Below are 22,492 nucleotides of genomic sequence, written 5' to 3'. Positions count from 1 at the left end.
TTTCTTCACATTGAAGATCAACATGACATTGAAGGCCGTAATTAGTTGCTTTGGCTCCAATGTGCAGATCCTAACATGGCTTGTAAAGTGTGCCATTAGTAAAATAGCTGTGGTTGTTAGAACTCAGCCTGGTAGGTTTTCCTTCCCTTAGGATGGCATGAGCCCTGGAGGCAGTCCCATTGTAACAAATTTCCCTTGGCTTGGCTTAGCTGTTTTATAAAGCTTATCTTTCTGTTTCATAACAGAAAAGATGTAACAAACTAATATTCATTGATCTTTGTAAAAGTGTTCCTATTAACATGCTGAAAAGCAGGAAAGCAATATTTTAAGGACCTTTGATTTCCTGAGAAATTTATAAGAATAGAGAAATTAATCAGGTTTTCTAGACATCTTTGTACAGGCTGTGGAAATGCTGGAGAATAAACACAGGCCTCATAAAGACAGCTGGAGGAAAGCTTTTATTGCCATCATCATTACAGACACAGTGAATGTAAATGCTGTAGGGGGCATATCTCCAAAACCTAGTGCAATGTTTTGCCCAAAACCAGGCAAATTATTTATCCCAGTATGTCTACTTCCCATTTTCCCACATGAATTTCAAAGGAATTGATTTGTGGAACTGGGAGATTAAGAGTTCAAAGTCTCTGAGAATTTTTCTTCCTTTGTGCAAATACTGTATCAGAGATTCACATTCACCGTTTTGCTCAATTTTAACAGGTGTCTTTAAACAAGGTGATGTTCATGATTATTGTGATTATTTTCCTTTTTTAAAATCACAATGTGCAGGTTTTCAGACTGTGTCACAGTGCCAGCAGATTTCTTCAATTTCTACACATGTGAACCTTAGAATTGCTTTTATTCTCATCTGACTTCCTCAATCAAAATTATTTTGTTCACTTTTAAAAGTTTTGTTTAACTGTATCTTACAGCACACCACTTCAGAATAATTAATTCCTGATTTGTTGGATACATGAGAGTTGCAACAAATCACTGAAAGTAAAAATGAACCAAACCTGTGAATTTACTGCACAGGAATGCTCCTAATTAAGCCTTAAATTCCATGACAAAACACAACTGTTCTTTATATGTCAAAAGCCCTGTTATACCCATAAGCTTCTGGATGCATAGCTACTTTTGACATCATTTTGCAATACAGACTTGGATTAAAATGCGTTATTTCATTGCTTATCTTTATTCAGGAAAAATTTGGGAAAACCAGGCTGATATAAAAACACTAGCATTAAAGCAAAATGAGCCTTTATACACTAATACCAGAAAATAATTTTGGATTTTTTTTTTTTTCTGTTACATCCAACACTGAGAGCAGGAGAGTCTATATGGATAAGCACACAGCAAAGTAAACTGAGGATCAATTTGCAGCCCTTTCTTACAACAGCATTCATGCTTTCTTTCCTTGGTGCTTGGTTGAAGCCCACATTTTGTAGATGAAGAAGAGTAGGATAAGATAGTACATGGAGCTCTTCAGGAGAAGGATGATGTATACTAAATATGCTGTCCTGTGCCTTAACTGATCTGTAACAAATATAAGACAAAAAAGTCTTGTTTAATGTCAACGTTGTATAGCATCCCAAAAAAACGGATAGAAATGGAACAATGCAGTCAGTTCACTGCTGCAATCACACTGACACCAGTGCACAGCATAAACAGGTACAAAACCTGTTCTGTTCTTTGAATGGGTTTGCACTGCTAATGAGCTCTAGACCTAGAGGTTTTTAGCACTAAAGTGACTCTCAATGTCACTGGGTTGTTATTCCTTGCACAGACAGGAGCATAACTTTAGAGATTCCAGCACTTATTGCAATGTTCATTTAAATCCTTAAATTAGTTCAGACTAGCTCTGAAAGGTTTTTGAATAGCTGGCCCCAGACTTGAAAGATTTCCTGTATACTACTAAGAAATATAATTTTTGGGATGTTCAGATAATATGTAGCAATATTTAAGTCTTGCATGACATACATCACTTTCCCACATTTTAACACGTTAAATTACCTCTATTAAAAACTTTTCCACAGCCCTCTTCCTGAGAAGCAGTCTTCACAGAATCTACGGGAAAGAGAGTTTAAATGCCCCAGTTAGGCTTTTCTTTAATTTTCACAAACATTAATTGAGAATTAGGGGGAAAAAGAGGAACAAGGTTAGGAAAATGGGTAGTTTTTATGCAGAGATAGGTATGGAAAGAAGATTAATTTAAACCAATTTAGACCACTTTTCTTAAAGATGATTTAAACAATTTGCATTGAGTATAAGCTACTTTTTCTTTAAAATTGCATTGTCTTTCAGATTTGGCTTTGCTTAATCAATCTTTCCACAATTAAAACAAAATCTTATTTTTATACATGGCTATTAACTTACTATTTCTGGATTGGGTAAGTAATATTTTTAAACTTGTTCTACATTCTCGGTAACCTCATTTTTAACTCCTTAGTTTTTTATAGCTGTGACTAATATCAGGGGGTGTCAGAGGGACTTAAACCTCTGAGCTATGAGAGGTAATATCATTTCCAGAAATTTCTGTGAGATGGAAAGTCACAGACATGTTTCAGTGGAGATCTGTCAGAGCTGTGATAGTTTACACCTGATGAGGTTCATTAATTTAAAATAACTATCATTTTTCTGCTATGATGGGATGCTCACTTGGGGACCATAACACAGGCTGAATTACTTTTCCTGGGAAAGCTTTTGGTAGTTTCTCCAGTTATGTCCTTTAGCTGTTGTGCCTAGGAGCACAGATGTCTTCATCAGTAATAGAAAGCATTGTTACTCTAATTTTAGTGTAAAGAAAGATGATGTTTATAATAGTAGATCAAAATGCATTTTTAACAGGTGGAACATACCTTGTGTTGACAGTGAAGCCTGTTTCTCTTCATGCTCATATTTGCAGTAGTATTTCTTGTCTTTATTCTTTGCTGGCACAGTTAACCAGCTGGCAATTGAGTAGTCATCATCATCTTTTGGGGACTTCCAAGCATCACCTTTCACTACGTTGTCTGTTACATCCTTCTCATCATCAGCCCATGTCACCTTAATAACTTCTGGGTAGAATTTCTCAATGAGGCAAACATAGGTTGTCTGATTTTCTTTTTTGCTCTGCAGGATTTCAGAGTTTGCTGGTGGAGAACTTGCTTTTTCTGGATGGGTTATTGGAGGAAGAAAATTAATGAAACAGGGAGTTGGAAGATGAGTAGTGTACAGCAAATAAATACACAGCCAAAAGTACAAATTTCAAAGAGCAACAAAGTAAATGCCTTATTAACAAATATTAATTTACTTTTAACAGATGTAAATGCTCTTTTGAGAAACATTAAGAAACCAAAATACTGTTGAATATATCAAGAGCTGTTAATTTCACTTGAAAATGAGTTAAAATCTTCAAGTAGATACACAAGTGCCTGTATCCCACAACGTTCAAAGCAGTCAGAAAGTGTATTTACCCATTCAAGTCTCTGACAATTATTAAATAATTGTAATGTTTCCTGAACAAGCTTCATTTATTCAATAGGAGAATTTTAATATTGCTTTGCAGTATTTATGGAAAAACAAATACATCAAAGTTTTGTCCACAGAATATTAAACACAGGCCACCTAAATTTAAAATTTTAGCAGTCTTATGTCCCCACTCAAGTGCCCACTGGCATATAATGAACATCTCCTATATATATTAATTTTTAAAAATCCAGTGCTAATTCTTTGACTTTTTTTAGGGGCAAGGGAAGGGAAAACAGCAATTATTGCTCTGTTTTTAAGGCATTCCATGTATTTGCCAGGTGAAGATTTTTATCAGAAATCACAAAATGCCCTAGACACCAAAGGCTGGCAATGACATTCTGCCATACTAGATCTGCTTAAATGATTGAATTAATATATCTGAAAATAAAAACCAAAACTAAACTAGAGCAGAAGAGTATAGATGTATAACATTTTCACATCTAAACAGCATATCTAGCCAGATTCATCTGCATAGGTGTGCTTTGGGAAACATGCTCAGTATGAATATACATGAATATATTTTAAATTTAAAGTGAGCTGTTTCCACAAGCTTATTTGACATAATGTCCATTTCATTTGCCTCTCTGGACTTTCTTTTAAGGATGTCAACCTTCTTCATATTAAGAAATTTCCTCCATTTTAGAGATGTCATTAAAGTGACAATGTGGAATGAGTTCTTTTGTACCAGAAGTATACTTGCTGACAACTTTATCATTCTCTAACATTAATTTAAGAGTTAATTTTATCTTCTTCATTCATCAGTCCTCCCAAGGATGGATGATTAAAGAAATTTCTAAAATTATCTATTTGTTCCAGACTTGTATGTATTCACAAGACCACGAAGTAGCCCTTGTCCCAGTGACACTGCACTCTGCAAAGGTTCATTACTATTTTAGAGGGTTTTTTTTCAGATTTTCAAACTTTATTAAGTTGTTCTAACTAATTTCAGTACATATAATTGCTTAGTTTGGCATTCTCTTAGGATATCAAGTCTAAATGGAGAGGGGAGAAAGATTTTTCCAACTGGTAGTTCATCCTGCTCATTTTAGAGACCCTTGTTATGGTGGAATAATTTCCACCTCTGGAATTGCCAATGTCATTCCATTTACTGCAAAAACACCTTAGGCATGTAGCTTACATGAAACACCTAAATCACACCACAGTACTGAGGAGAAACATTTCTTGAATAATTGCAGCATTGTGCATGCATTGCAGAGTCTCATATACATGGGTAAATGGATGAGAGTGGGGAATTGAAAGAATTAAATTCTGCATCTATCTATCTATCTATCTATCTATCTATCTATCTATCTATCTATCTATCTATCTATCTATCTATCTTTCTTTGTATGTATGTTCCTAAAAATGAGGATGAAAACTGTACAATTGGCTGTAGGTTTTGATGTATTTTCAGGCTGGTCTGCAAAGTCTTTGAAGTCAGCAAGACAGTTTATCCTGGTTTTCTGGGCAAATTATCTGATTCTTTCTGAAGAATTTTAAAGTAATGAACTTGCACTCCTCTGCCAGTTTTGATTCAGCTAAATATTAAAAAAATGTTGTGGTTTACCTTGTTAAAGAGTTTTCTAAGGCATGTTTTATGAGGTATATACGTCTAAATTTTTCACATAAAAATAGGTATGAGTAGATATTTCTTAAGGTAACATTTGTCTTTTGTCTCATGTAACAATGCAATGAGGCTATGAAACATTTTTCAAACAAAATCCTGGAGTAAGGTTCTTAACCAATGAGCTATCAAACAATTCAATTCAAAATATATGTTTATACAGATTAGCTGGCAAAAGTTTTATTTATGAAACTCCTCTACAATTTCTTTGTAAGTATCTATAAATGAGATGCATAAATAAGGTCACTTAAAGACTTAAGGCGTTCTTAAACTGAAATTTTAATTCTCACTACTTGGGTTACCCCACAGAATGGAGCAATAATGACACTCAAAGCTCCTCTGTTACACTTCAAACCAGTGGGACCTGAGGGATCTCAGCACACTCAGCTCATAAACAGCATTCCTGTCCTGCTTGGCAATTTCAGGGATTATCTCTGGTAACAATATAGCATAGTCCTGACCTACAATGAGCCTTTCCAGATACCTTAAATAGCTGACAGCCTTCTTTCCAAAGCCTTCCCATTAAAATTTTTTTACAACCATAAGACTGTGAAAAAACTTACCTGAGACAATGAGTTTTGAGCCAGAACCAAATAAATAATACCCTACCACTCTGGTACATTCCTTTACAGAAACTGCCATCTGAAGAATGGGGTGACGCACAAAGGGACCTGGACAAGCTCAGGAAGTGGGCCATGGGAGACCAAGTGCCAGGTGCTTCCCCTGGGCTGGGGCAACCCCCAGCACCAACACAGGCTGGGAATGAGCAGATGGAGAGCAGCCTTGGGAGAAGGATTGGGGGTGCAGGTGGATGAGAGGCTGGACATGACCCAGCCATGGGCACTCACAGCCCAGAGAGACAAACGTGTCCTGGGCTGCCTCCAAAGCAGGGTGAGGGAGGAGATTCTGTCCCTCTGCTCCTCTCTGGTGAGACCCCACCCAGAGCACTGGGTCCAGCCTGGGGGACCTCAGCACAGAAAGGAACCTGGAGCTGTTGGAGCAAATCCAGAGGAGACCAGCACATTGATCAGACCTCTCCCATGAGGAAAGGCTGAGAGAACTGGTATTGTCCAGCCTGGAGAAGATAAAGCTTTGGGATCACCTAATTTCTGCCCTCCAGTACCTAAAAGGAGCCTACAAGAAAGATGGAGAGGGACTTCGTTACAAGAACATGTAGTAACAGGACAAGGGGGAATGGCTTCAAACTGAAAGAGAGCAGGGTTAGATTAGATCTTAGTAAGAAATTCTGTGCTCTGAGAGTGGTGAGGCACTGTAACAGAGAGCCCAGAAAATCGTGGATGCTCCATCCCTGGAAGTGTTTAAAGCCAGGTCGGATGGAGCTCTGAGCAGCCTCATTTCCTCATGTGGAAAGTGTTCCTGGCCACAACACTGAGGTTTAAGCTAGAAACTTAGAGAGACTTAATGTCTCTTTCAACCCAAGCCATTCTACTATTCTACTATTTTGTCCAGAAAAGCACCAGAGTTAACAACTATAATATGAAAAATAAGGTTCTCTTGATTAGGCTTGATGAAAGTAGAATATTTGGATTCAATCTCAATTAATGCTGCTGTTCACAAAGACCTTTATCCTAAGTCGTGGCTTTCTCCATTTCTTAATGATTTTAAGTTCTTAAATGTAAAGTAACTACAGCCCACTAATAATGAGTCAAAAGCCTTGTCCTCATAAGCACAAAATCCTACAGAATTAGAGTGATACTTGAAAATAATTTATTTTAAACTGTATATAGGAAAAAACATGGTAGCATTACCTACCTGATTAGGTGGGTAAGGGTTTTCACTAATAACAACATACTTGTCACACCACAGATATTTCCATTGAATTAAAGATATGATTTGCTTAGTCCTTCTGGCATAAATCATTAAACTAATCTTCTCTTGATATGTTAATACAGGTTTATGTATTAACCAGGTTTAAAACACTTGGTAGCAGTACTTCCTCTGCCTTGTATTTTTATAGCTGCTCACTTCAGGATTATGGCATTTAAAGCACATGTGGGAAGTGGGAAAAAATATTTTTGTCTGACACTTTCTATTAAAATAAATGTTTCTGCAAGAAAGCAAAAAAAAGATCACTTCTTCATTAAGCAATTATTAAACAGTAATTCACCATAATTAATACTGAATAATTAATTTTTAAGCAGTCATTAAGTAATGAGAAGAACATTTGAAGGTACTAGTTTATTTCTGATGTTGAAGTGTTGTGTATGTGACAAAATAATTATGAACAAATTATTTCACTTTTTCTAGTCTCACTCAAAAAGACTTTTTTGCAGTGTTCATTGCATACGGTTCTTTGTGTCTGTATTAGAAAGAGAATTCCTTTTTTTGTGCTTAATTCTCAGCTGCTTGATTCCCTGCTGATTTCTTCACTACAGCTGGAGGAAAGAATGAGGTCTCTGACAACTAATACAGAGCATTTTCCACCAGATTTCTAGGAGAGCTATGATCAAAAGTGGCTTGAAACACCTTCTTTTTAGGCATGTTTGTGATCCTAAACCACTGCATTACAAACACCACAAGGATGAATGTAGGAATGGCGAGCTGGGGACGAAAATCCTGCACAAGGAGTGGTGCTGACAGGCTCTAAGTGGGCTGAGTGACCTCTGAGATAGTATAATACTCCTCTATATGACCCCTCCAAGCTCCTACAGCTTATTGCATGAAAAATATACATAAAACACACAACTTACCTGAGACAATGAGCTTTGTACCTGAGCCAAAGACCTTGTTGTAATAACCACTCACAGTGAATACAGCCTTTACAATATCACTGAGGCTCAGTTGTGTTTGCATGGGTAAATAGTACTCTTTAAAAAAAATCGGATTTACTGTGCAATCAATTTTTAGACCCTAAGAAAGTAAAAAAGAAGCAGTCACCTAAAATAAACTAAAGTTTAAAAAAATGGAAAAAAAGTGGAATCTTTAGAGGATGTGTAAATTGTTCCGTGAACAGGATTAATCCCAACTAATCTGAGTTTTCTGAAAGTTTAGGTGGAGATGGAGAACCTCGGCTCCATCTCTGCTTTTTGGAAACAGGCAGCATCACCGAAAGATTTATTTGATTAGACATTGGCAAAGTAATTTGCTCCTTATACACCTCCATAAGATCAGACCTAGAACTGGTGAACATTATGCAGAGATCTGAGGAGCATGAGACTATTGACCAATATTTTTGTTACCAGTCACATGAAGCAAAACTGCATCGATTGGAATCAAAATTCCCACTAACAAGATGCACCGTTTTCAGCTGGTCAAAATTAGGCAAACTGTTTTCATGTCAGATGCTCAGCTGAGCCAAATTGCAGGCAAGCATCACAGCACTTAGGGTTTATTTGAAGCAAAATATTTTGAATAGTAGTAATAACTGATAATGAGCACTTTCTGTGAAAGCTCAGAAGAGAGAGCAGCCTTTAACCTCTGCCTGTGTTAAAAGGTGCAACTGACTGTTCTGGGCATATCTCAGATAACTCTCTCATTTTCATTCAGAGTCAGAGACAGTCCAAAAGAGAAATGTTTTGCTTTTCAAAGGATATGTGTAGCAGAGAGATTGGACATATTATTTTCAGAATGAATTAGGAATATCACAAAGGTCAAATGTGTATATTTAGAGATAAAAAACATTTTTCTGTTCTCCAAATGTTGTCTTTGCCATATTTAAATTCATTTTTACATAGAAAATCATAATGGGAAAAGTTACATATCTCTGCTGCAATAGCTGTTGTGTTTCCCACAATTAATGTACAAATACAGAAAAATTACATTGTGTTTTGCAAATGGAAATGGAAATGCTGTTTAAGGGGGAAATCCTGGAAAGTATTCAGAACAGTTGGAACTTGAGAAAATTAAAACAGCAAAGCATTTCATGCAGCAATATCTAGCTGTACTGAAAAGCATTTCAGAAGTAGTTAGGTTTTACATTTTGTACTTACTTGAAACTATAAGTTCAGTTCCACTTCCAAATATTTTGACGTCAGGATCCCACAGTCTTACAATGCTTATCAATATCTCCTGCACTGCACTTTCCTTGCATGGGCCACAGAAAAATCTCTCTGATTTAGAGGCTGGTAATAAATCTGACTGAGTGCTATAGCTGAATTTTCAACATTGACTAGAGTGCCATTTCTAGAAATACTTGAATTTTTGTAGTGTATAAAAATTCAGAAATTTTTTGGCCAGATACATGAATGAAAAATATTTTAAATTTCTCTGTAACTCTCCTCAGCATTTGCAACTTGATTTAATTATAGCCATCTTGATAATGTCATGTAGTTTCTGAGTAACATACTGTAGGCTTTGCAATATGCTTTATATTGAAAACAGCATTCATCCTTTTGATTGAATAGCTTCACCACAATTAAAAATAATACAAATGCAAAAGTAAACCAGTTGCTTTCAGTAGGGCCAGATACTAGAAATTTATTACACTTAGGGAATTTTTCTTCCCAATCAATTTAGACCAGACCACTTCTGTTAATAAAAAACTTTTTAATTTTTCACATGCTGTTCTGGGAGTTAACTTTCAAGCAGTTCACTTTTGCTTCCTAGAACAGGATGAAACTACCTCAATATTTAAATCTACCCACCAAACTGGAGAACCAATTTTGTTCACAAACAAAATATGATTTATTAGGCAAAAATTAATTTTGCTCATGGTCTTTCATTCTTGATTATCTGAGAACTTGAATGATTCTGTGAAAAACAGTTCAATGATAACAGTACTTACCAGAGACAATTAGCTTTGTTCCTGTGCCAAAGTATTTGATCCAGGTGCTCCACACTATGTTTTGACTTTGCAATAAGCTAGCAGGCTCTCTTGATGTACCATTGACGAAGAAAATCCATTTTTTTCCCAATCATCCGTGGAAATCTGCATGAGGACTTGTTCCTTGACTGCTGGGAGGTCGTTGGGAATTTCAGATGTGTATCTGGATGTCCAGCCAATAGCCAATGTCCTTCAGAGAAAACCTCTTTCCTGAAGTGCTATAAATGCCACTTAATGTCTTAGAATTAGATTATGGTTTTTCTTCAATTTTAGATAGCAAATAAGAACACAAAGTTCTAAATATAAAAACCCCACGTATCTTCAGGTGAAAATTCTGCTCTTTACACCTGCAATTACATCAAGTACTATTAGCATGAAGTTAATTTTTCATTGTCTGAACACAGAAGAGGGAAAGGAGGGAGAGCCAGCACCAAAGGCATTGTGAAGGTGTCTGTGTGCTGCACGTTGCATTTTCCTGCCCCAAGGAGATGGTTATTGTCTGCCCATCTCCTGGAATCACTCCAGGCTTTGCTATAGCAGCTCACTGGCAGCTTTTTGTATGCTAACAGGTGGGAGAAGGAGGCTTTTCCTTGTGCAGGCTTTTTATAAAACAGCCCAAGATAACATCAGAGGAGTCACTACTACTGTCAATCAAACAGCCTGCGTGCTTAGTTTGGCATTTAAAATAAACTGAGTTAGAGTAATTCTGGGATCTCTTGCACCATACTGACTGCAAAATTATGTTGAGAAATTACTATTTGTGGTGAGAGGGAGGAACTAGAGGGTGAAGGTCCTTCACCTGAAGTAGGTGTAAAAAACACTCAGTGCTCTATTCTGAAGTCTCCTGGACAGAAACATCCTAATCACAACCACAAATCAAGGGCAGGAGTGATGTAGACGGAATGATGCTGACTGGTGTTTTTCTGCCATGCCCTTAGACCTGCAGTGAAGGATACCACCTACCTTGTTCTGGCCAGGCAGGGTTAATTTTTGTGGTAGACAATACAGTGAATGGCTAGGACACACAAGTTACTCTGCATCACCTCACCTTGTTGCTGGATGTGGGGGGAGTCCCTTCTGCAGGAGAAGGGGTTCCTTCTGGTCAAGTACCCGTGGCAGAGCAAGCAGCTGGGCAAAGCTGTTTCCAGGCTGGAGGGAGCAGTCAGCTAATGCCAGTTCCAAGCAATCACCTGGGAATTGTATTTTGTGTTGCACACTTCATTATTAACATTGTTATTGTTTGTTTTTTATCTCATTGTTGTTTCAAGTAAGTTGTTCTTATCTCAACCCATGATTTTCACCTTCTGTATCTTCAATTCTCTTCTCCAACCCTTCACAAGGGAGTAGGGGGAGCAAGCAAGCATGACATGGTTTGAAGAGTTTCAGTGGGAGCACTACACTGGGAGCACAATCCTAAACTATGGCAGCCTTACCTGGTGTCCAAATGGAGTAAGAAATGTTGAGATAACAACATGTCTGTCCAGAGTCAGCTGAGAACAAATTTGATCCAGGCATTTATTATATTAAGTATGGAGCCACTGGTTACAATTTTGCTTGATCTGCTCACATGGTTGTGGTACCTAACCCTGTATATATTCCTGTATGTGCTCCTTGCAGTGCCCTTTTCCAGAGCAGGGAGAAGGATCAGGGTTGTTTTGTTAGTGTCCTGGGGGATGTTAGCTAATGACATGACAACATCAAAAGCAATGAGGAACATTTGGGATGCTCTCCTACAGTTACCTTGGGCACCACCTTTGGGTGATTTAATAATCATAGCCAGTTTGTGGGAGGAACAGGAGAGGCAAATTTTGCCAAGATTTTCACCCCCTTTTCCTGCTTCAGGCCTATTACAACAGCTTTGGAGAATTTTGAATTTCCCTTGGATACCAAGGAAAGCATTTTCTTGTTGCAAAATCTGCCAGGTCCACCCAGTGTGGCTCACACCAAATCAGGACAGAGGTTTCTAGGGAGGTTCTTCAGAGATCTATCTTAAAGGTGGATAGTCATGAGTGGCATGGAAGGTGGGAGAAAATGGGCCAGCTTTTGAAGGATTATTCTGCTCCAAGGTTTTGGAAGATCACCTCTGAACATGTACAGGACCCTGGCAGAGGTGTAACTTATTGCAGGTACCCTGCCTACCTTTTATTGGACACAGTTCAATTCCAGACAGCACCCTCAGGGGGAAGAGGAGGAAAACAGACCAACAGGCACTGTGGCCACTTAAACTGCAGCTGAATGACAAGAACAACCTGTGCTAGTACAGAAGAAGAAATCCAAGACAAAATAATTTTGTTTAGTGAGGGATGAAGAATGGGGCACTCACAAGAGGAAGAGACAAGGCCAGAGACAAACACCTAATCCCAGGTAAGCTGTGAGATATGTGAAAAGATTTCAGCTGCCAGTCAGGAGAGTCTCTAGTGACCTGCCTGCTCTGATGCTGGGAAACTGTGACCCACAACATGAAAGTAGATGGGAGTAAAGCCAAGCAGCTGAGATCCTTGTTCTGGGATCTGGGCATTGGCAAGGGGATTGAGAGGAGAACAGAAACTTTCAGCCTCTGGAGACGCCTCCTGACGAGCAAAAGGGAAAGGATTCTATCATTCTCTCAAAGATGATCCACCAGGGTACCCAAGTAGGTGGAATTCGATGGAAAAAGGTATCCAGTACCTGAGGGACATAGCTGTGATCAAAGTAATCTATGGGGATTCAAATAACAAGCTGTCCCTTGTCCAGTGTACACAATGCATGTGGCAGAAGTTTGTATGAAGCTTGCCATCATCGTACATCAACCCTTTGGCATCTTTTTCATTGATGCCAGTGAAAGAAGAAGCAACAATGCTTCTGGTGATTACCTGACTCCAACAATATCTTCATCATTTTTCCTCCCTGCCAATCTGTGCCTAGGCTGTGGAAACACTGCCCAAGACTTGGGACAGACTCAAAATATTCAAGCATGTGAGAGAGGAGATGTGTGATGTCCTGCCAGTATGGATTGCAGTCTCCTCTACTGGGAACATGCACCCCACTGCTCAAGAGAGGGGTACATACCATGAGGTAACCTGGAGGTGATTTTACCTGTATGACCACAAAGAGCACCACAGGAAACATCTCTGTCCTAGCAGCACAAGTGCATGAATGTGCTGGTTTAAAAAAAGAGCTGGAAAATTAAACCCCATTTAAACTTTTCTTTCCCCCTCAACCTTAGTGAGAGATTAAAAGCAGAGATTCTGATTTACTTGAGAAAAAACATGAACGAAATAAGAATAATAAACACTAACTATATTAAAGTATACAAAACAAAGGCGATTTACACACAGAAGGTTATTCACCAACCCTGCACCACCTGAGACAAAGAAGAAAGTGAGACCTGGCCCATCCTCCTGTGCACTGGGCCACACAGCACCTGGGAAGATGGACAGTGTGAATGGGAGCTATGCTGCCAAAAAACGCTGGCTCCATCAGTTGCAGCAGTGGTCCCAGTGCAGGGGTCTCCCTTTCCACAGGGTAATGTTGTCCCAGTGGTGGTCCTGGTGGGCACTGCAGCTTGCATTGGGGTTCTGCAGCTGCAGAATTAACAGAACAGCAGCAGCTGTGGCAGCAGCAGCATTTATCCCTTTTGAGTTTCTGATAGACACGTGTTCAAGGGAATAGTTTATTCTTTTTCATGGCCAAGGTGATACTGACTGCTTCCAGCTTCTGATGGCTCAGCATTTTCTGCTGCAACCAAGCTCACACCATGATGTGAATGGAATGGAATAAACAATGCCAGAAACTCCACCTTTCTTTTTTTAGCTCTGTACCCAGGACAACCTCTGTAGGAAATTCTTCAAGGATAAATGCCCCTCCAATTTACAGTGGGCAAGTCCTCAGACAAAATAGAGGGGCTGATGTTACTTCTGATTCTCTTGAGGGGACCTCCAGTTCATATTTACAAGAACTGAGAAATGAGTACTATGACCAGAACAAGAGGGGCCTCTAGCCAGGTGAAGAAAAGGGAATATCAGATCTGTTGCACTGTGTGGATGCCATGGCCTGGAGCAGGAGTGTAAGGCTTTGTTTGACACTGGCACACAGTTTACCCTGATGCCATCAAGATCTATAGGGGCAGAATCTATCTCTATTTCTGAGGTGACAAGGGGACCCCAATAGCTGAGAGGACTGGAAGCTGAGGTGATTGGGAATGAATGGCACAATCACCCCATTCTGACTGCCCATAGGCCCTGTGTGTCCTTGGCATAGATTAGCTCAGGAGAGGGTATTTCAAGGTCTCAAAAGGACATGGTTGGGCTTTTGGGATAGCTGCTGTGTAGGCAGAGGAAATTAGACAGCTGAACACCTTGCCTGGTCTCTCAAAGGACCCTTCTGCTGTGGGATTGGTGAAGGCCAGAGAACAACAGGTACCAGTCACCACCACAACAGTGCATCATCAACAACACTGCACCAACCAGATTCTGTGGCCCTCATCCATGAGGTGATTCCCAAAGTGGAGAGCCAGGGAGTGCTCAGTAAGTCTCACTCACCCTTTAATAGCCCCTTAATATGGACAGTGTGTAAATCCAGTGGAGAGGGGAGACTGACAGTGGACTATCATGGTCTGGACCATGTCACACCATCCCTGAGTGCTGCTGTGAAGGACATGCTGGAACTTCAGCATGAACTGGAGTCCAAGGCAGCAAAGTGCTGACACCATGGACATTGCTAATGTGTTTTTTTCCATTCCTTCAGCAGCAGAGTGAAGGCCACTGTTTGCTTTCACCTGGAGGGGTGTTCAGTACACCTGGCATGGATTGCTCCAGGGGTGTAAACAGCCCCACTGTTGCCATGGACTGACCCAGACTGTACTGGAAAGGCTGCAGAATACCTGCAACACATTAATGACATTATTGTGTGGGGCAGCACAGCAAAGGAAGTTTAAACAGAGGAGGAAGAAGAGGCCCCACTATATAATTAGCTACCAGAAAATGAAAAGTGATACCTTCTCTTTATTGATGGCTCCTGCTGTATTGTAGGGATACACTGAAAATGGAAAGCTGCAGTATGGAGTCCTACATGGTGAGCTGCAGAAGATATTGCGGATAAAAGTGGATCAAGTCTGTTTGCAGAGCTGAAAGCTGTCTAGCTGAGTTTAGATATCACTGAATGAGAGAAATGGCCAGTGCTCTACCTCTACACTGACTCATTGATTGTAGCAAATGCTCTGTGGGGGTGGATGGAGAGATGCAAAAAGATCAATTGGCAGTGCAGAGGTGAATGCATCTGAGCTGCTGAACTGGGTAGAGAAGCTGGTCGGAGAAGTACATCATGTAGATGCACAAGTGCCCAAGAGTTGGCCACAACAACAAACAGGGGAAAATGCCAAAATGAAAGTGTCTGAGATGGATCTTGACAGGCAAGGATGAATTATTTCTGGCTTACTGGCCCATGACACCTCAGGTGATCAGGGAGGGAAGAGATGCAACATACAGATGTGTTCTCAAGCAAAGGGTCTATCTAATCATGGACATCATCTTCCAGATCATCCACAACTGGGAAAAATGTGCTGCAATCAAGCAGGCAAAGTGAGTAAAACCTCTGGAGTGTGGGGGACAGCAGTCCAAATATAAATATGGAGAGGTCTGGCAGATTGATTGTGTCACACTCCTGCAAACCCACCAAGGCAAGTGCTGAGTTCTTACAATGGTGGAAGCAACCACTGGATGGCTGGAGATGTACCTGTGCCTCACACCACTGCCAGGAGCACCATCTTGGGCTTTGAAAAGCAAGTTCTATGGTAACATGGCATCCCAGAAAGAAATGAGTCAGACAACAGGGCTCATTCCAAAAATGGCTTCATAGATAGCTGGGCCAGAGAGCACAGGGTAAGGAGTGGGTCTATCATATTGTCTCTCATGCACCAGCCTCTGGGAATACTGAATGGTACAATGGACTATTAATAGCCACATTCAAAGAAAGAGGAGGTGGGGCCTTCAAACATTGGGATCTATGTTTACCAGGGGCCACTTTGTTAATTAACACTAGAGACTCTACTAATTGGGTTGGCCCTGCCCCATCAAAGCCTCCAGAGAAAGCTTCAAAAACATATGAGAGAAGGGGATAAAGTACCCATGGTCCATGCGAGCAATATGTGTTAGAGTAGACAGTTTGGGTTAGTCCTGCATCTAAGGCAAAGGCAAAGCCATCTGTGGGATTGTTTTTGCTCAAGAACCTGGGTGTGCATGGTGGATAATGCAGAGGGACAGGGAAATACAATTTGTTCCTCAAGGGGATATGATTTTTGGGTGAGAACAGTCTGTAATGTTGAACTGCATAATATTGGCTGTTGAATGACACTGCCACTGTGTGCCATAACCACCATGGACCATGGATATGAACTCCTCCAGATACACCATGCATGATCTCCTGATGCAGCTTGCAAGCACCCCACAGCACACCAGCCTCCTGCCCTGGAAAACACCTAGGATGGATAGAACCCACAGTCATGGACTAAATGAATCCAACAGGCATCTTGGAGGGATGGTGGAGTGCCACAGTTACAACCTTGTGGTTCAGATGTTGCAGGTTGTTTTTTTGCCTTGATGATCTTTGGGTTTCTATCACAGTGAGGGTCCCAGTAGGCACAGTAGTAAGTAGCAGCATCATCTGGAATTACATCTTTTATTGTAAGAACACATCTCTTCTGGACAGAATTTCCTTCAACCATGTATCTGTCTGCTTGAAAGCCTCTTTCAACAGTAACTTTGTGTCCTGAAAAAAAACAGAAGCCTCCCTGGAGCTTCACCCTCCTTCTGCTTATACCAGTGTATGATGACGCCTTCAAAATCTGCCTCTAATGTTTGAATTTCACATGTCATCCGTGCACTTTTTTGGAACTTAGTGATGGATATAGGACTCTGCATGGGAATTTCCTGTGCAAATCCATCTAGGAAAGAGAAAAGAAGAAATTATGTCACTAGCTGGAATTCAGGGGTTTGGAAAGATGCCTGTTAGCAAAGCCATGGAGGAAATGTAGAAAATAAGGAAGTACTTACAAGACCAAGAGGCTGTGGCCACCAGCACCACCAGCAGCAACATGTTTGCTTGTCACACTTTGCTTTCAATGAGATTCAGAGGAGGATGTAAGGAACTCCAAATGGGACCTGTGCTGAATTGAAGGAGGAGGTGTGTCTCTTGAATGGTCTTCAGTGATGACAGTTCTGTGTGCAAGCAGATGGGCTGTCTTTGCAGAAAACCCTCTCCAGTGTGCCAAATATTAACATTGGTAAAAAGGCTGTAGACCTGCCTGCTTTTCAAGTAAATATGGGAAATATTGATAAAATACAAGGACTGTGGCCCTATAAAACTCTAGTCAAAGCACCTGAGAAAAGGTTGCAAGCAAGAGCACTTCCAGATACATACGGTGGAGGGAAGGTTTTAGGCTGGAGGTCACCCTGGTGGGCAGTGAGTGTGTGCCTCACTTGGGGGGTGCAGGCAGGTGACAGTGTCAGAGCAGGTGAGGACTGCCTTGTGCTGCTTCAGCTCACTCACCTAGATGCAAGGGGCAGCAGTGCCCAGGTGCCCCTGTGCTGGTACTGCCCTCCACCAAAGCTGAGCACCATCAACCTGCAGTGATGCAAAAGCTCATCTGCAGGACTTGCCTTTGCTTTGGTTTAGGGTGCAGGAGGAAATGCACAGCCGCAGGATTTCAGTTTCACAGCTCAGCTGAGATGCAAACACTTCTTGGAAAAAAGGATGGGAAATAGAAGAGAGCAGCTGCTGTCAACAGCCACTGCAGAGAGGCATCTTGGGGAGTGGGTCTGATGCTGTTGGCATATGGGAGAGAAGACAAGCTGATTCGTGCTCCCTCCTGATGGCAGCTGACCACACACACCACGCTGGTGGTAACCACAACTGCAAAGCTGCATGTGAATGCAGAGCTCTGAGGAGGGTCAGGCAAGGAGAGACAGCTGCCTCTGTGTGGTGGCAATGGAAAGAATACTCCTCTCCCAGATAAATAAATGTGGCAAGGCCCGCTTACTTTCTGTCAGGCCGCCCTTGACAGATTCAGGGAAGAGATCACTTATCCCAGTGGTCTCCAGCATGGCCAACTAGCTAATCAGAGTGAAAACTGCATTGGCTATTGTATGTTGAGGATCTGAAATCAAGATGCCCTTGCCAAAACCTGCTGCTGTTTCTATGTATGAAACAGTAATTCTCAGATCACACAGAACAATGACAAAGGCAAATTGACTGAAGTTAACATCTGAGGTCACATGTACTACAAGCTATTTTTCAAATAATTGAGGAGGACAGAAAGTTCCATTGATAGATGTTTTGTACTCAAATCACATAGCAACTTTAGCAAAATAAACACCAAACCTTCACAGCCTGCAAATTTCTAAAGCCATGATTGTAGAGGTATTTGTGCTCACTTTTAAAGGATACTGATAGTGTGCAATCCAATTCAGAAAATGTGAGCCACAGAAGTATCTCAGTGTTTTGACCTTGCTTTCAGGGAAATGCCAGCTTTCCTGGAACCCGTCTTAGATTGTAGAATCTGATTTCTGTACTTTACTCAGTGCAGTGAACCCAAAGTCTCTGAGGGTTTCTTCTTGACTGAGGCACAGCTCATGGCTGAAGATTTCAATTTATATCTTGGACATATCAAATGAGGAATTGTGAAAATCAAATTAGGTTTTCTGGGCTGTTGTAGGACTTTTTAGTGACTAAAATGCAAAGGAAAGCAGAAGAGAAATATGAAGGAGGATATGCAAGATCATCTGGTCTTTCCCCTTTTTTTCTTATTCTTGTCCTTTTTTCAAGAGAAAATACTGAGGGAAGAAGAAATAGTGCTCTGCTCACTAGAATTCTCTCAGACAAGAGAAACCTGTTATCACACACAGAGACAGACTGTGTTCACTGTCAGGTGAGTGCTTTCAGGAAAATCCAGCCTTTATTGTAAGAGCAGTGTTTAATTTACCTATCTTAAACTGACAGGAGGCATTCACTTTCTGGATGTTGCAGATAAAACAGATCTGAAAATTGTACCAATATGCTGATTGTAAACATTAGATATTTAACACTTGTCATCAGATATTGTTTTTCTTCATCTGCTGCAGAAAACCATGAATGTGGTGGAATAAAGAAGTATTTGAATTTTTAGCAGAGATCACAGCTTGCGGTTAAGAGCACAAAGAGTCTTTTTGTATGGCTTATCTTTGCGCAGTTAACGTTGTGGTGACATACCAGTAGGCACAGAAATAGATGCCAGAATCTTTGGGGGTTAAGGAATTTATGGTGAGATGATAAAGGGCCTGATCAGAATCACTCCCAACTTCCATTCTCTTTCTGTCGCTGGTGCTATCGAACACAGGCTTCCCTCCATCCTCGTACAGGATCCTCACCAGCTGCTCTCCCGGGAGCTGCTTGTACCAGTGCACTATCCTTTTCCTCTGCAGCTTACAGGACATACTGGCAGATGAGCCACTCCTCTGTGTCTGCTGCCTTGGTCTTTGCTCTGGCACTGCCTGCATGTCCGCACCTGGGAGGGAGAGCAGAGAAATGGCGTGAGCAGAGGAACTCCTGGAGTTGGGAAACAGGCTGGAGTTCCCTGCAGACAGGAAGGAGAAAAGAGAGTAAAAAGGTCTTACAGGACCAAAATGAAGTTGCAAGAAGGACTGCAAACAGCAACATACTGCTCATGCAGATTAGACCTGAAAATGAAAGCTATACAGAGAGGTAGCAAAGCTCTTCAGGTGGACTTCATCAAGTGACTGGGAGGAGGAAATTACTCATCCAGCACATCCAATGGTCGTTCTTGCATTCAACGAGCTGCCACAGAGGGTGTTAAATTTACTGACAAGCTAAATCATGGCAAGAATAGCATAGAAAAGACAAGAACAGCTCAATGCGAAAAAACTTCTTCATCTATCTAACTACCACTCATATATCAGACTTGGCTGCAGAGAACACAGATAAAAACTGAAGTTGCTCAGCCTGGCCATTCCCAAGGATGTTGTACTCCTCTCAGACAACTCCAAGTTTTCCCAGAAGAACGTTCCACCAGCCTTTCCTTAGAACTTCAGAGAATCATAGAATAATAACCTGCTTTGGTTTGGGAGGTTCCTTAAAGATCATCCTGCTCTCCCCTCCACCCCATGGGCTGGGATGCCGCTGTCTAGGTCAGGCTGCTCAGGGCCCCATCCAACCTGGTCTTGAACACATCAAGGGATGGAGCATCTCGATCTTCTCTGGGTTGTCTGTTCCAGTGCCTCATGGCTCTCAGAGTAGAGAATTTCTTTCTAACATCTGCTTGAAATCTCTTCCACAGTTTAAAGCTCCTCCCCCTTCTTGAGGGACTCCTGTTGCCTCTACTTGGTATTCCAGGTGTCAGGCAGGACGTTTCTTGAACCTGGGGAAGATAATTGGATATCAGCCAGCATTCCTGGACACTTCGCTCTTGGTTGTATCCAGTGTGATGATTCCAAGCACATCTCTGAAGAGCCCTAAAGTCTGCTCTCCTGAAGTCCACGACCAAGGTCCTGCCTTTTGCCCTGCTGCCTTCTCTCAGCAGTCTGAATGCCATTAGCTCCAAATCAAGGCTGCCCTGATCTTTCCACCTACAATAGGATCCTTGATGCCTGCCCAATCACCCATGTCAGGGGTTGCTGTCAACTCACTCCTGAAACCTCCCAGGCTGCCTGTGAGAAATTCTCAGATCCCACAGAACTACGACAAAGGCAGGTTGACTGAAGTTTACATCTGAGGTCACATGTACTACAAGCTATTTTTCAAATAGTTGAGAAGGACAGAAATTTTCATTGCGAGATATTATATATTCAAACCACATAAAACATTAGCAAAGAAACCCCATTCAGAGCCTGTATATTTATAAATCCATCATTGTGGAAGTGTTTGTGCTCACTTTTAAAGGATACTGAATGTGTGCAATCCAATTCAGAAAATGTGAGCCACAGAAGTATCTCAGTGTTTTGACCTTGCTTTCAGGGAAATGCCAGCTTTCCAGGAACCTGTCTTAGATTGTAGAATCTGATTTTTGTACTGTACTCAATGCAGTGTACCCAAAGTCTCTGAGGGTTTCTTCTTGACTGAGGCACAGTTCATGGCTGAATATTTCAATTTATATCTTGGACATATCAAATGAGGAATTGTGACAATTAAATTAGGTTTTCTGGGCTGTTGTAGGACTTTTTAGTGACTAAAATGCAAAGGAAAGTGGAAGAGAAATATGAAGGAGGATATGCAAGATCATCTGGTCTTTCCCCTTTTTTTCCTGTTCCTGTCTTTTTTTTCAAGGGAAAATACTGAGGGAAGAAGAAATAGTGCTCTGCTCACTAGAATTCTCCCAGACGAGAGAAACCTGTAATCACACACAGAGACAGACTGTGTTCACTGTCAGGCGAGTGTTTCAGGAAAATCCAGCCTTTATTGTAAGAGCAGTGTTTAATTTACCTATCTTAAACTGACAGGAGGCATTCACTTTCTGGATGTTGCAGATAAAACAGGTCTGAAAATTGTACCAATATGCTGATTGTAAACATTAGATATTTAACACTTGTCATCAGATATTGTTTTTCTTCATCTGCTGCAGAAAACCATGAATGTGGTGGAATAAAGAAGTATTTGAATTTTTAGCAGAGTTTACAGTTGTGGTTGAGAGCACAAAGAGTCTTTTTGTAAGGCTTATCTTTGCGCAGTTAACGTTGTGGTGACATACCAGTAGGCACAGAAATAGATGCCAGAATCCTTGGGGGTTAAGGAATTTATGGTGAGATGATAAAGGGCCTGATCAGAATCACTCCGAACTTCCATTCTCTTTCTGTCACTGGTGCTATCGAACACAGGGTCCTCCCTCCATCCTCGTACAGGATCCTCTCCAGCTGCTCTCCCGGGAGCTGCTTGTACCAGTGCACAGTTTCTCTGCTCTGCAGCTTACAGGACATACTGGCAGATGAGCCACTCCTCTGTGTCTGCTGCCTTGGTCTTTGCTCTGGCACTGCCTGCATGTCCACACCTGGGAGGGAGAGCAGAGAAATGGCGTGAGCAGAGGAACTGCTGGAGTTGGGAAACAGGCTGGAGTTCCCTGCAGACAGGAAGGAGAAAAGAGAGTAAAAAGGTCTTACAGGACCAAAATGAAGTTGCAAGAAGGACTGCAAACAGCAACATACTGCTCATGCAGATGAGACCTGAAAATGAAAGCTAGACAGAGAGGTAGCAAAGCTCTTCAGGTGGACTTCATCAAGTGACTGGGAGGAGGAAATTACTCATCCAGCACATCCAATGGTCGTTCTTGCATTCAACGAGCTGCCACAGAGGGTGTTAAATTTACTGACAAGATAAATCAAGGCATAGAAAGGACAAGGACCACTCAATCTCAAAAAACTTCTTCATCTATCTACCTAACACACTTATATCCATCTTGCCTTCTGAGAACACAGATAAAAACTCATTTTGCTCAGCCCAGCGTTTCACAAGGATGTTGTCCTCTTCTCAGACTCCTCAAAGGTGTCCCAGAAGAATGTTCCACCAGCCTTTCCTTAGAACTTCAGAGAATCATCATATAATAACCTGCATCGGTTTGG

General features: G+C 41.1%; 1 protein-coding gene across 2 annotated transcripts; it reads right to left on the bottom strand.

Moving 5' to 3' along the window:
• Positions 1-1,251: 1,251 nt before the first annotated feature.
• TARP (TCR gamma alternate reading frame protein) lies at positions 1,252-22,228 on the bottom strand. 2 transcript variants are annotated; one of them, XM_079301970.1, is made up of 6 exons: positions 22,034-22,228; positions 21,613-21,924; positions 7,843-7,892; positions 2,856-3,149; positions 2,011-2,064; positions 1,252-1,533 (listed from the first exon to the last, which is right to left on the bottom strand). In XM_079301970.1, the coding sequence occupies exons 2-6, from the start codon at positions 21,720-21,722 to the stop codon at positions 1,400-1,402; spliced, it is 642 nt and encodes a 213-aa protein (XP_079158096.1). In that variant the 5' UTR covers positions 21,723-21,924; positions 22,034-22,228; the 3' UTR covers positions 1,252-1,399. The 2 variants fall into 2 exon arrangements, with proteins under 2 accessions (XP_079158096.1, XP_079158097.1); XM_079301971.1 differs by having other exon boundaries at positions 21,628-21,924.
• Positions 22,229-22,492: the final 264 nt, after the last annotated feature.

This window comes from Erithacus rubecula (assembly GCF_903797595.1).
Source record: "Erithacus rubecula genome assembly, chromosome: 3".
NCBI classification, from domain to species: Eukaryota; Metazoa; Chordata; class Aves; order Passeriformes; family Muscicapidae; genus Erithacus; species Erithacus rubecula.
Note: the sequence above shows the minus strand (reverse complement) of the source record. Positions and strands in the feature narration are given on the sequence as shown.

What these genes read in the sequence shown, in the direction of transcription:
- TARP (XM_079301970.1), bottom strand. Translation starts at nt 21,722, where the DNA reads ATGGAAGTTCGGAGTGATTCTGATCAGGCCCTTTATCATCTCACCATA. An exon ending in GGCTTCACTGTCAACACAAG is followed by an intron (nt 2,065 to 2,855) that starts GTATGTTCCACC and finishes TCTTTCCCGTAG; the next exon opens with ATTCTGTGAAGACTGCTTCT. An exon ending in TGGAAAAGTTTTTAATAGAG is followed by an intron (nt 1,534 to 2,010) that starts GTAATTTAACGT and finishes TATTTGTTACAG; the next exon opens with ATCAGTTAAGGCACAGGACA.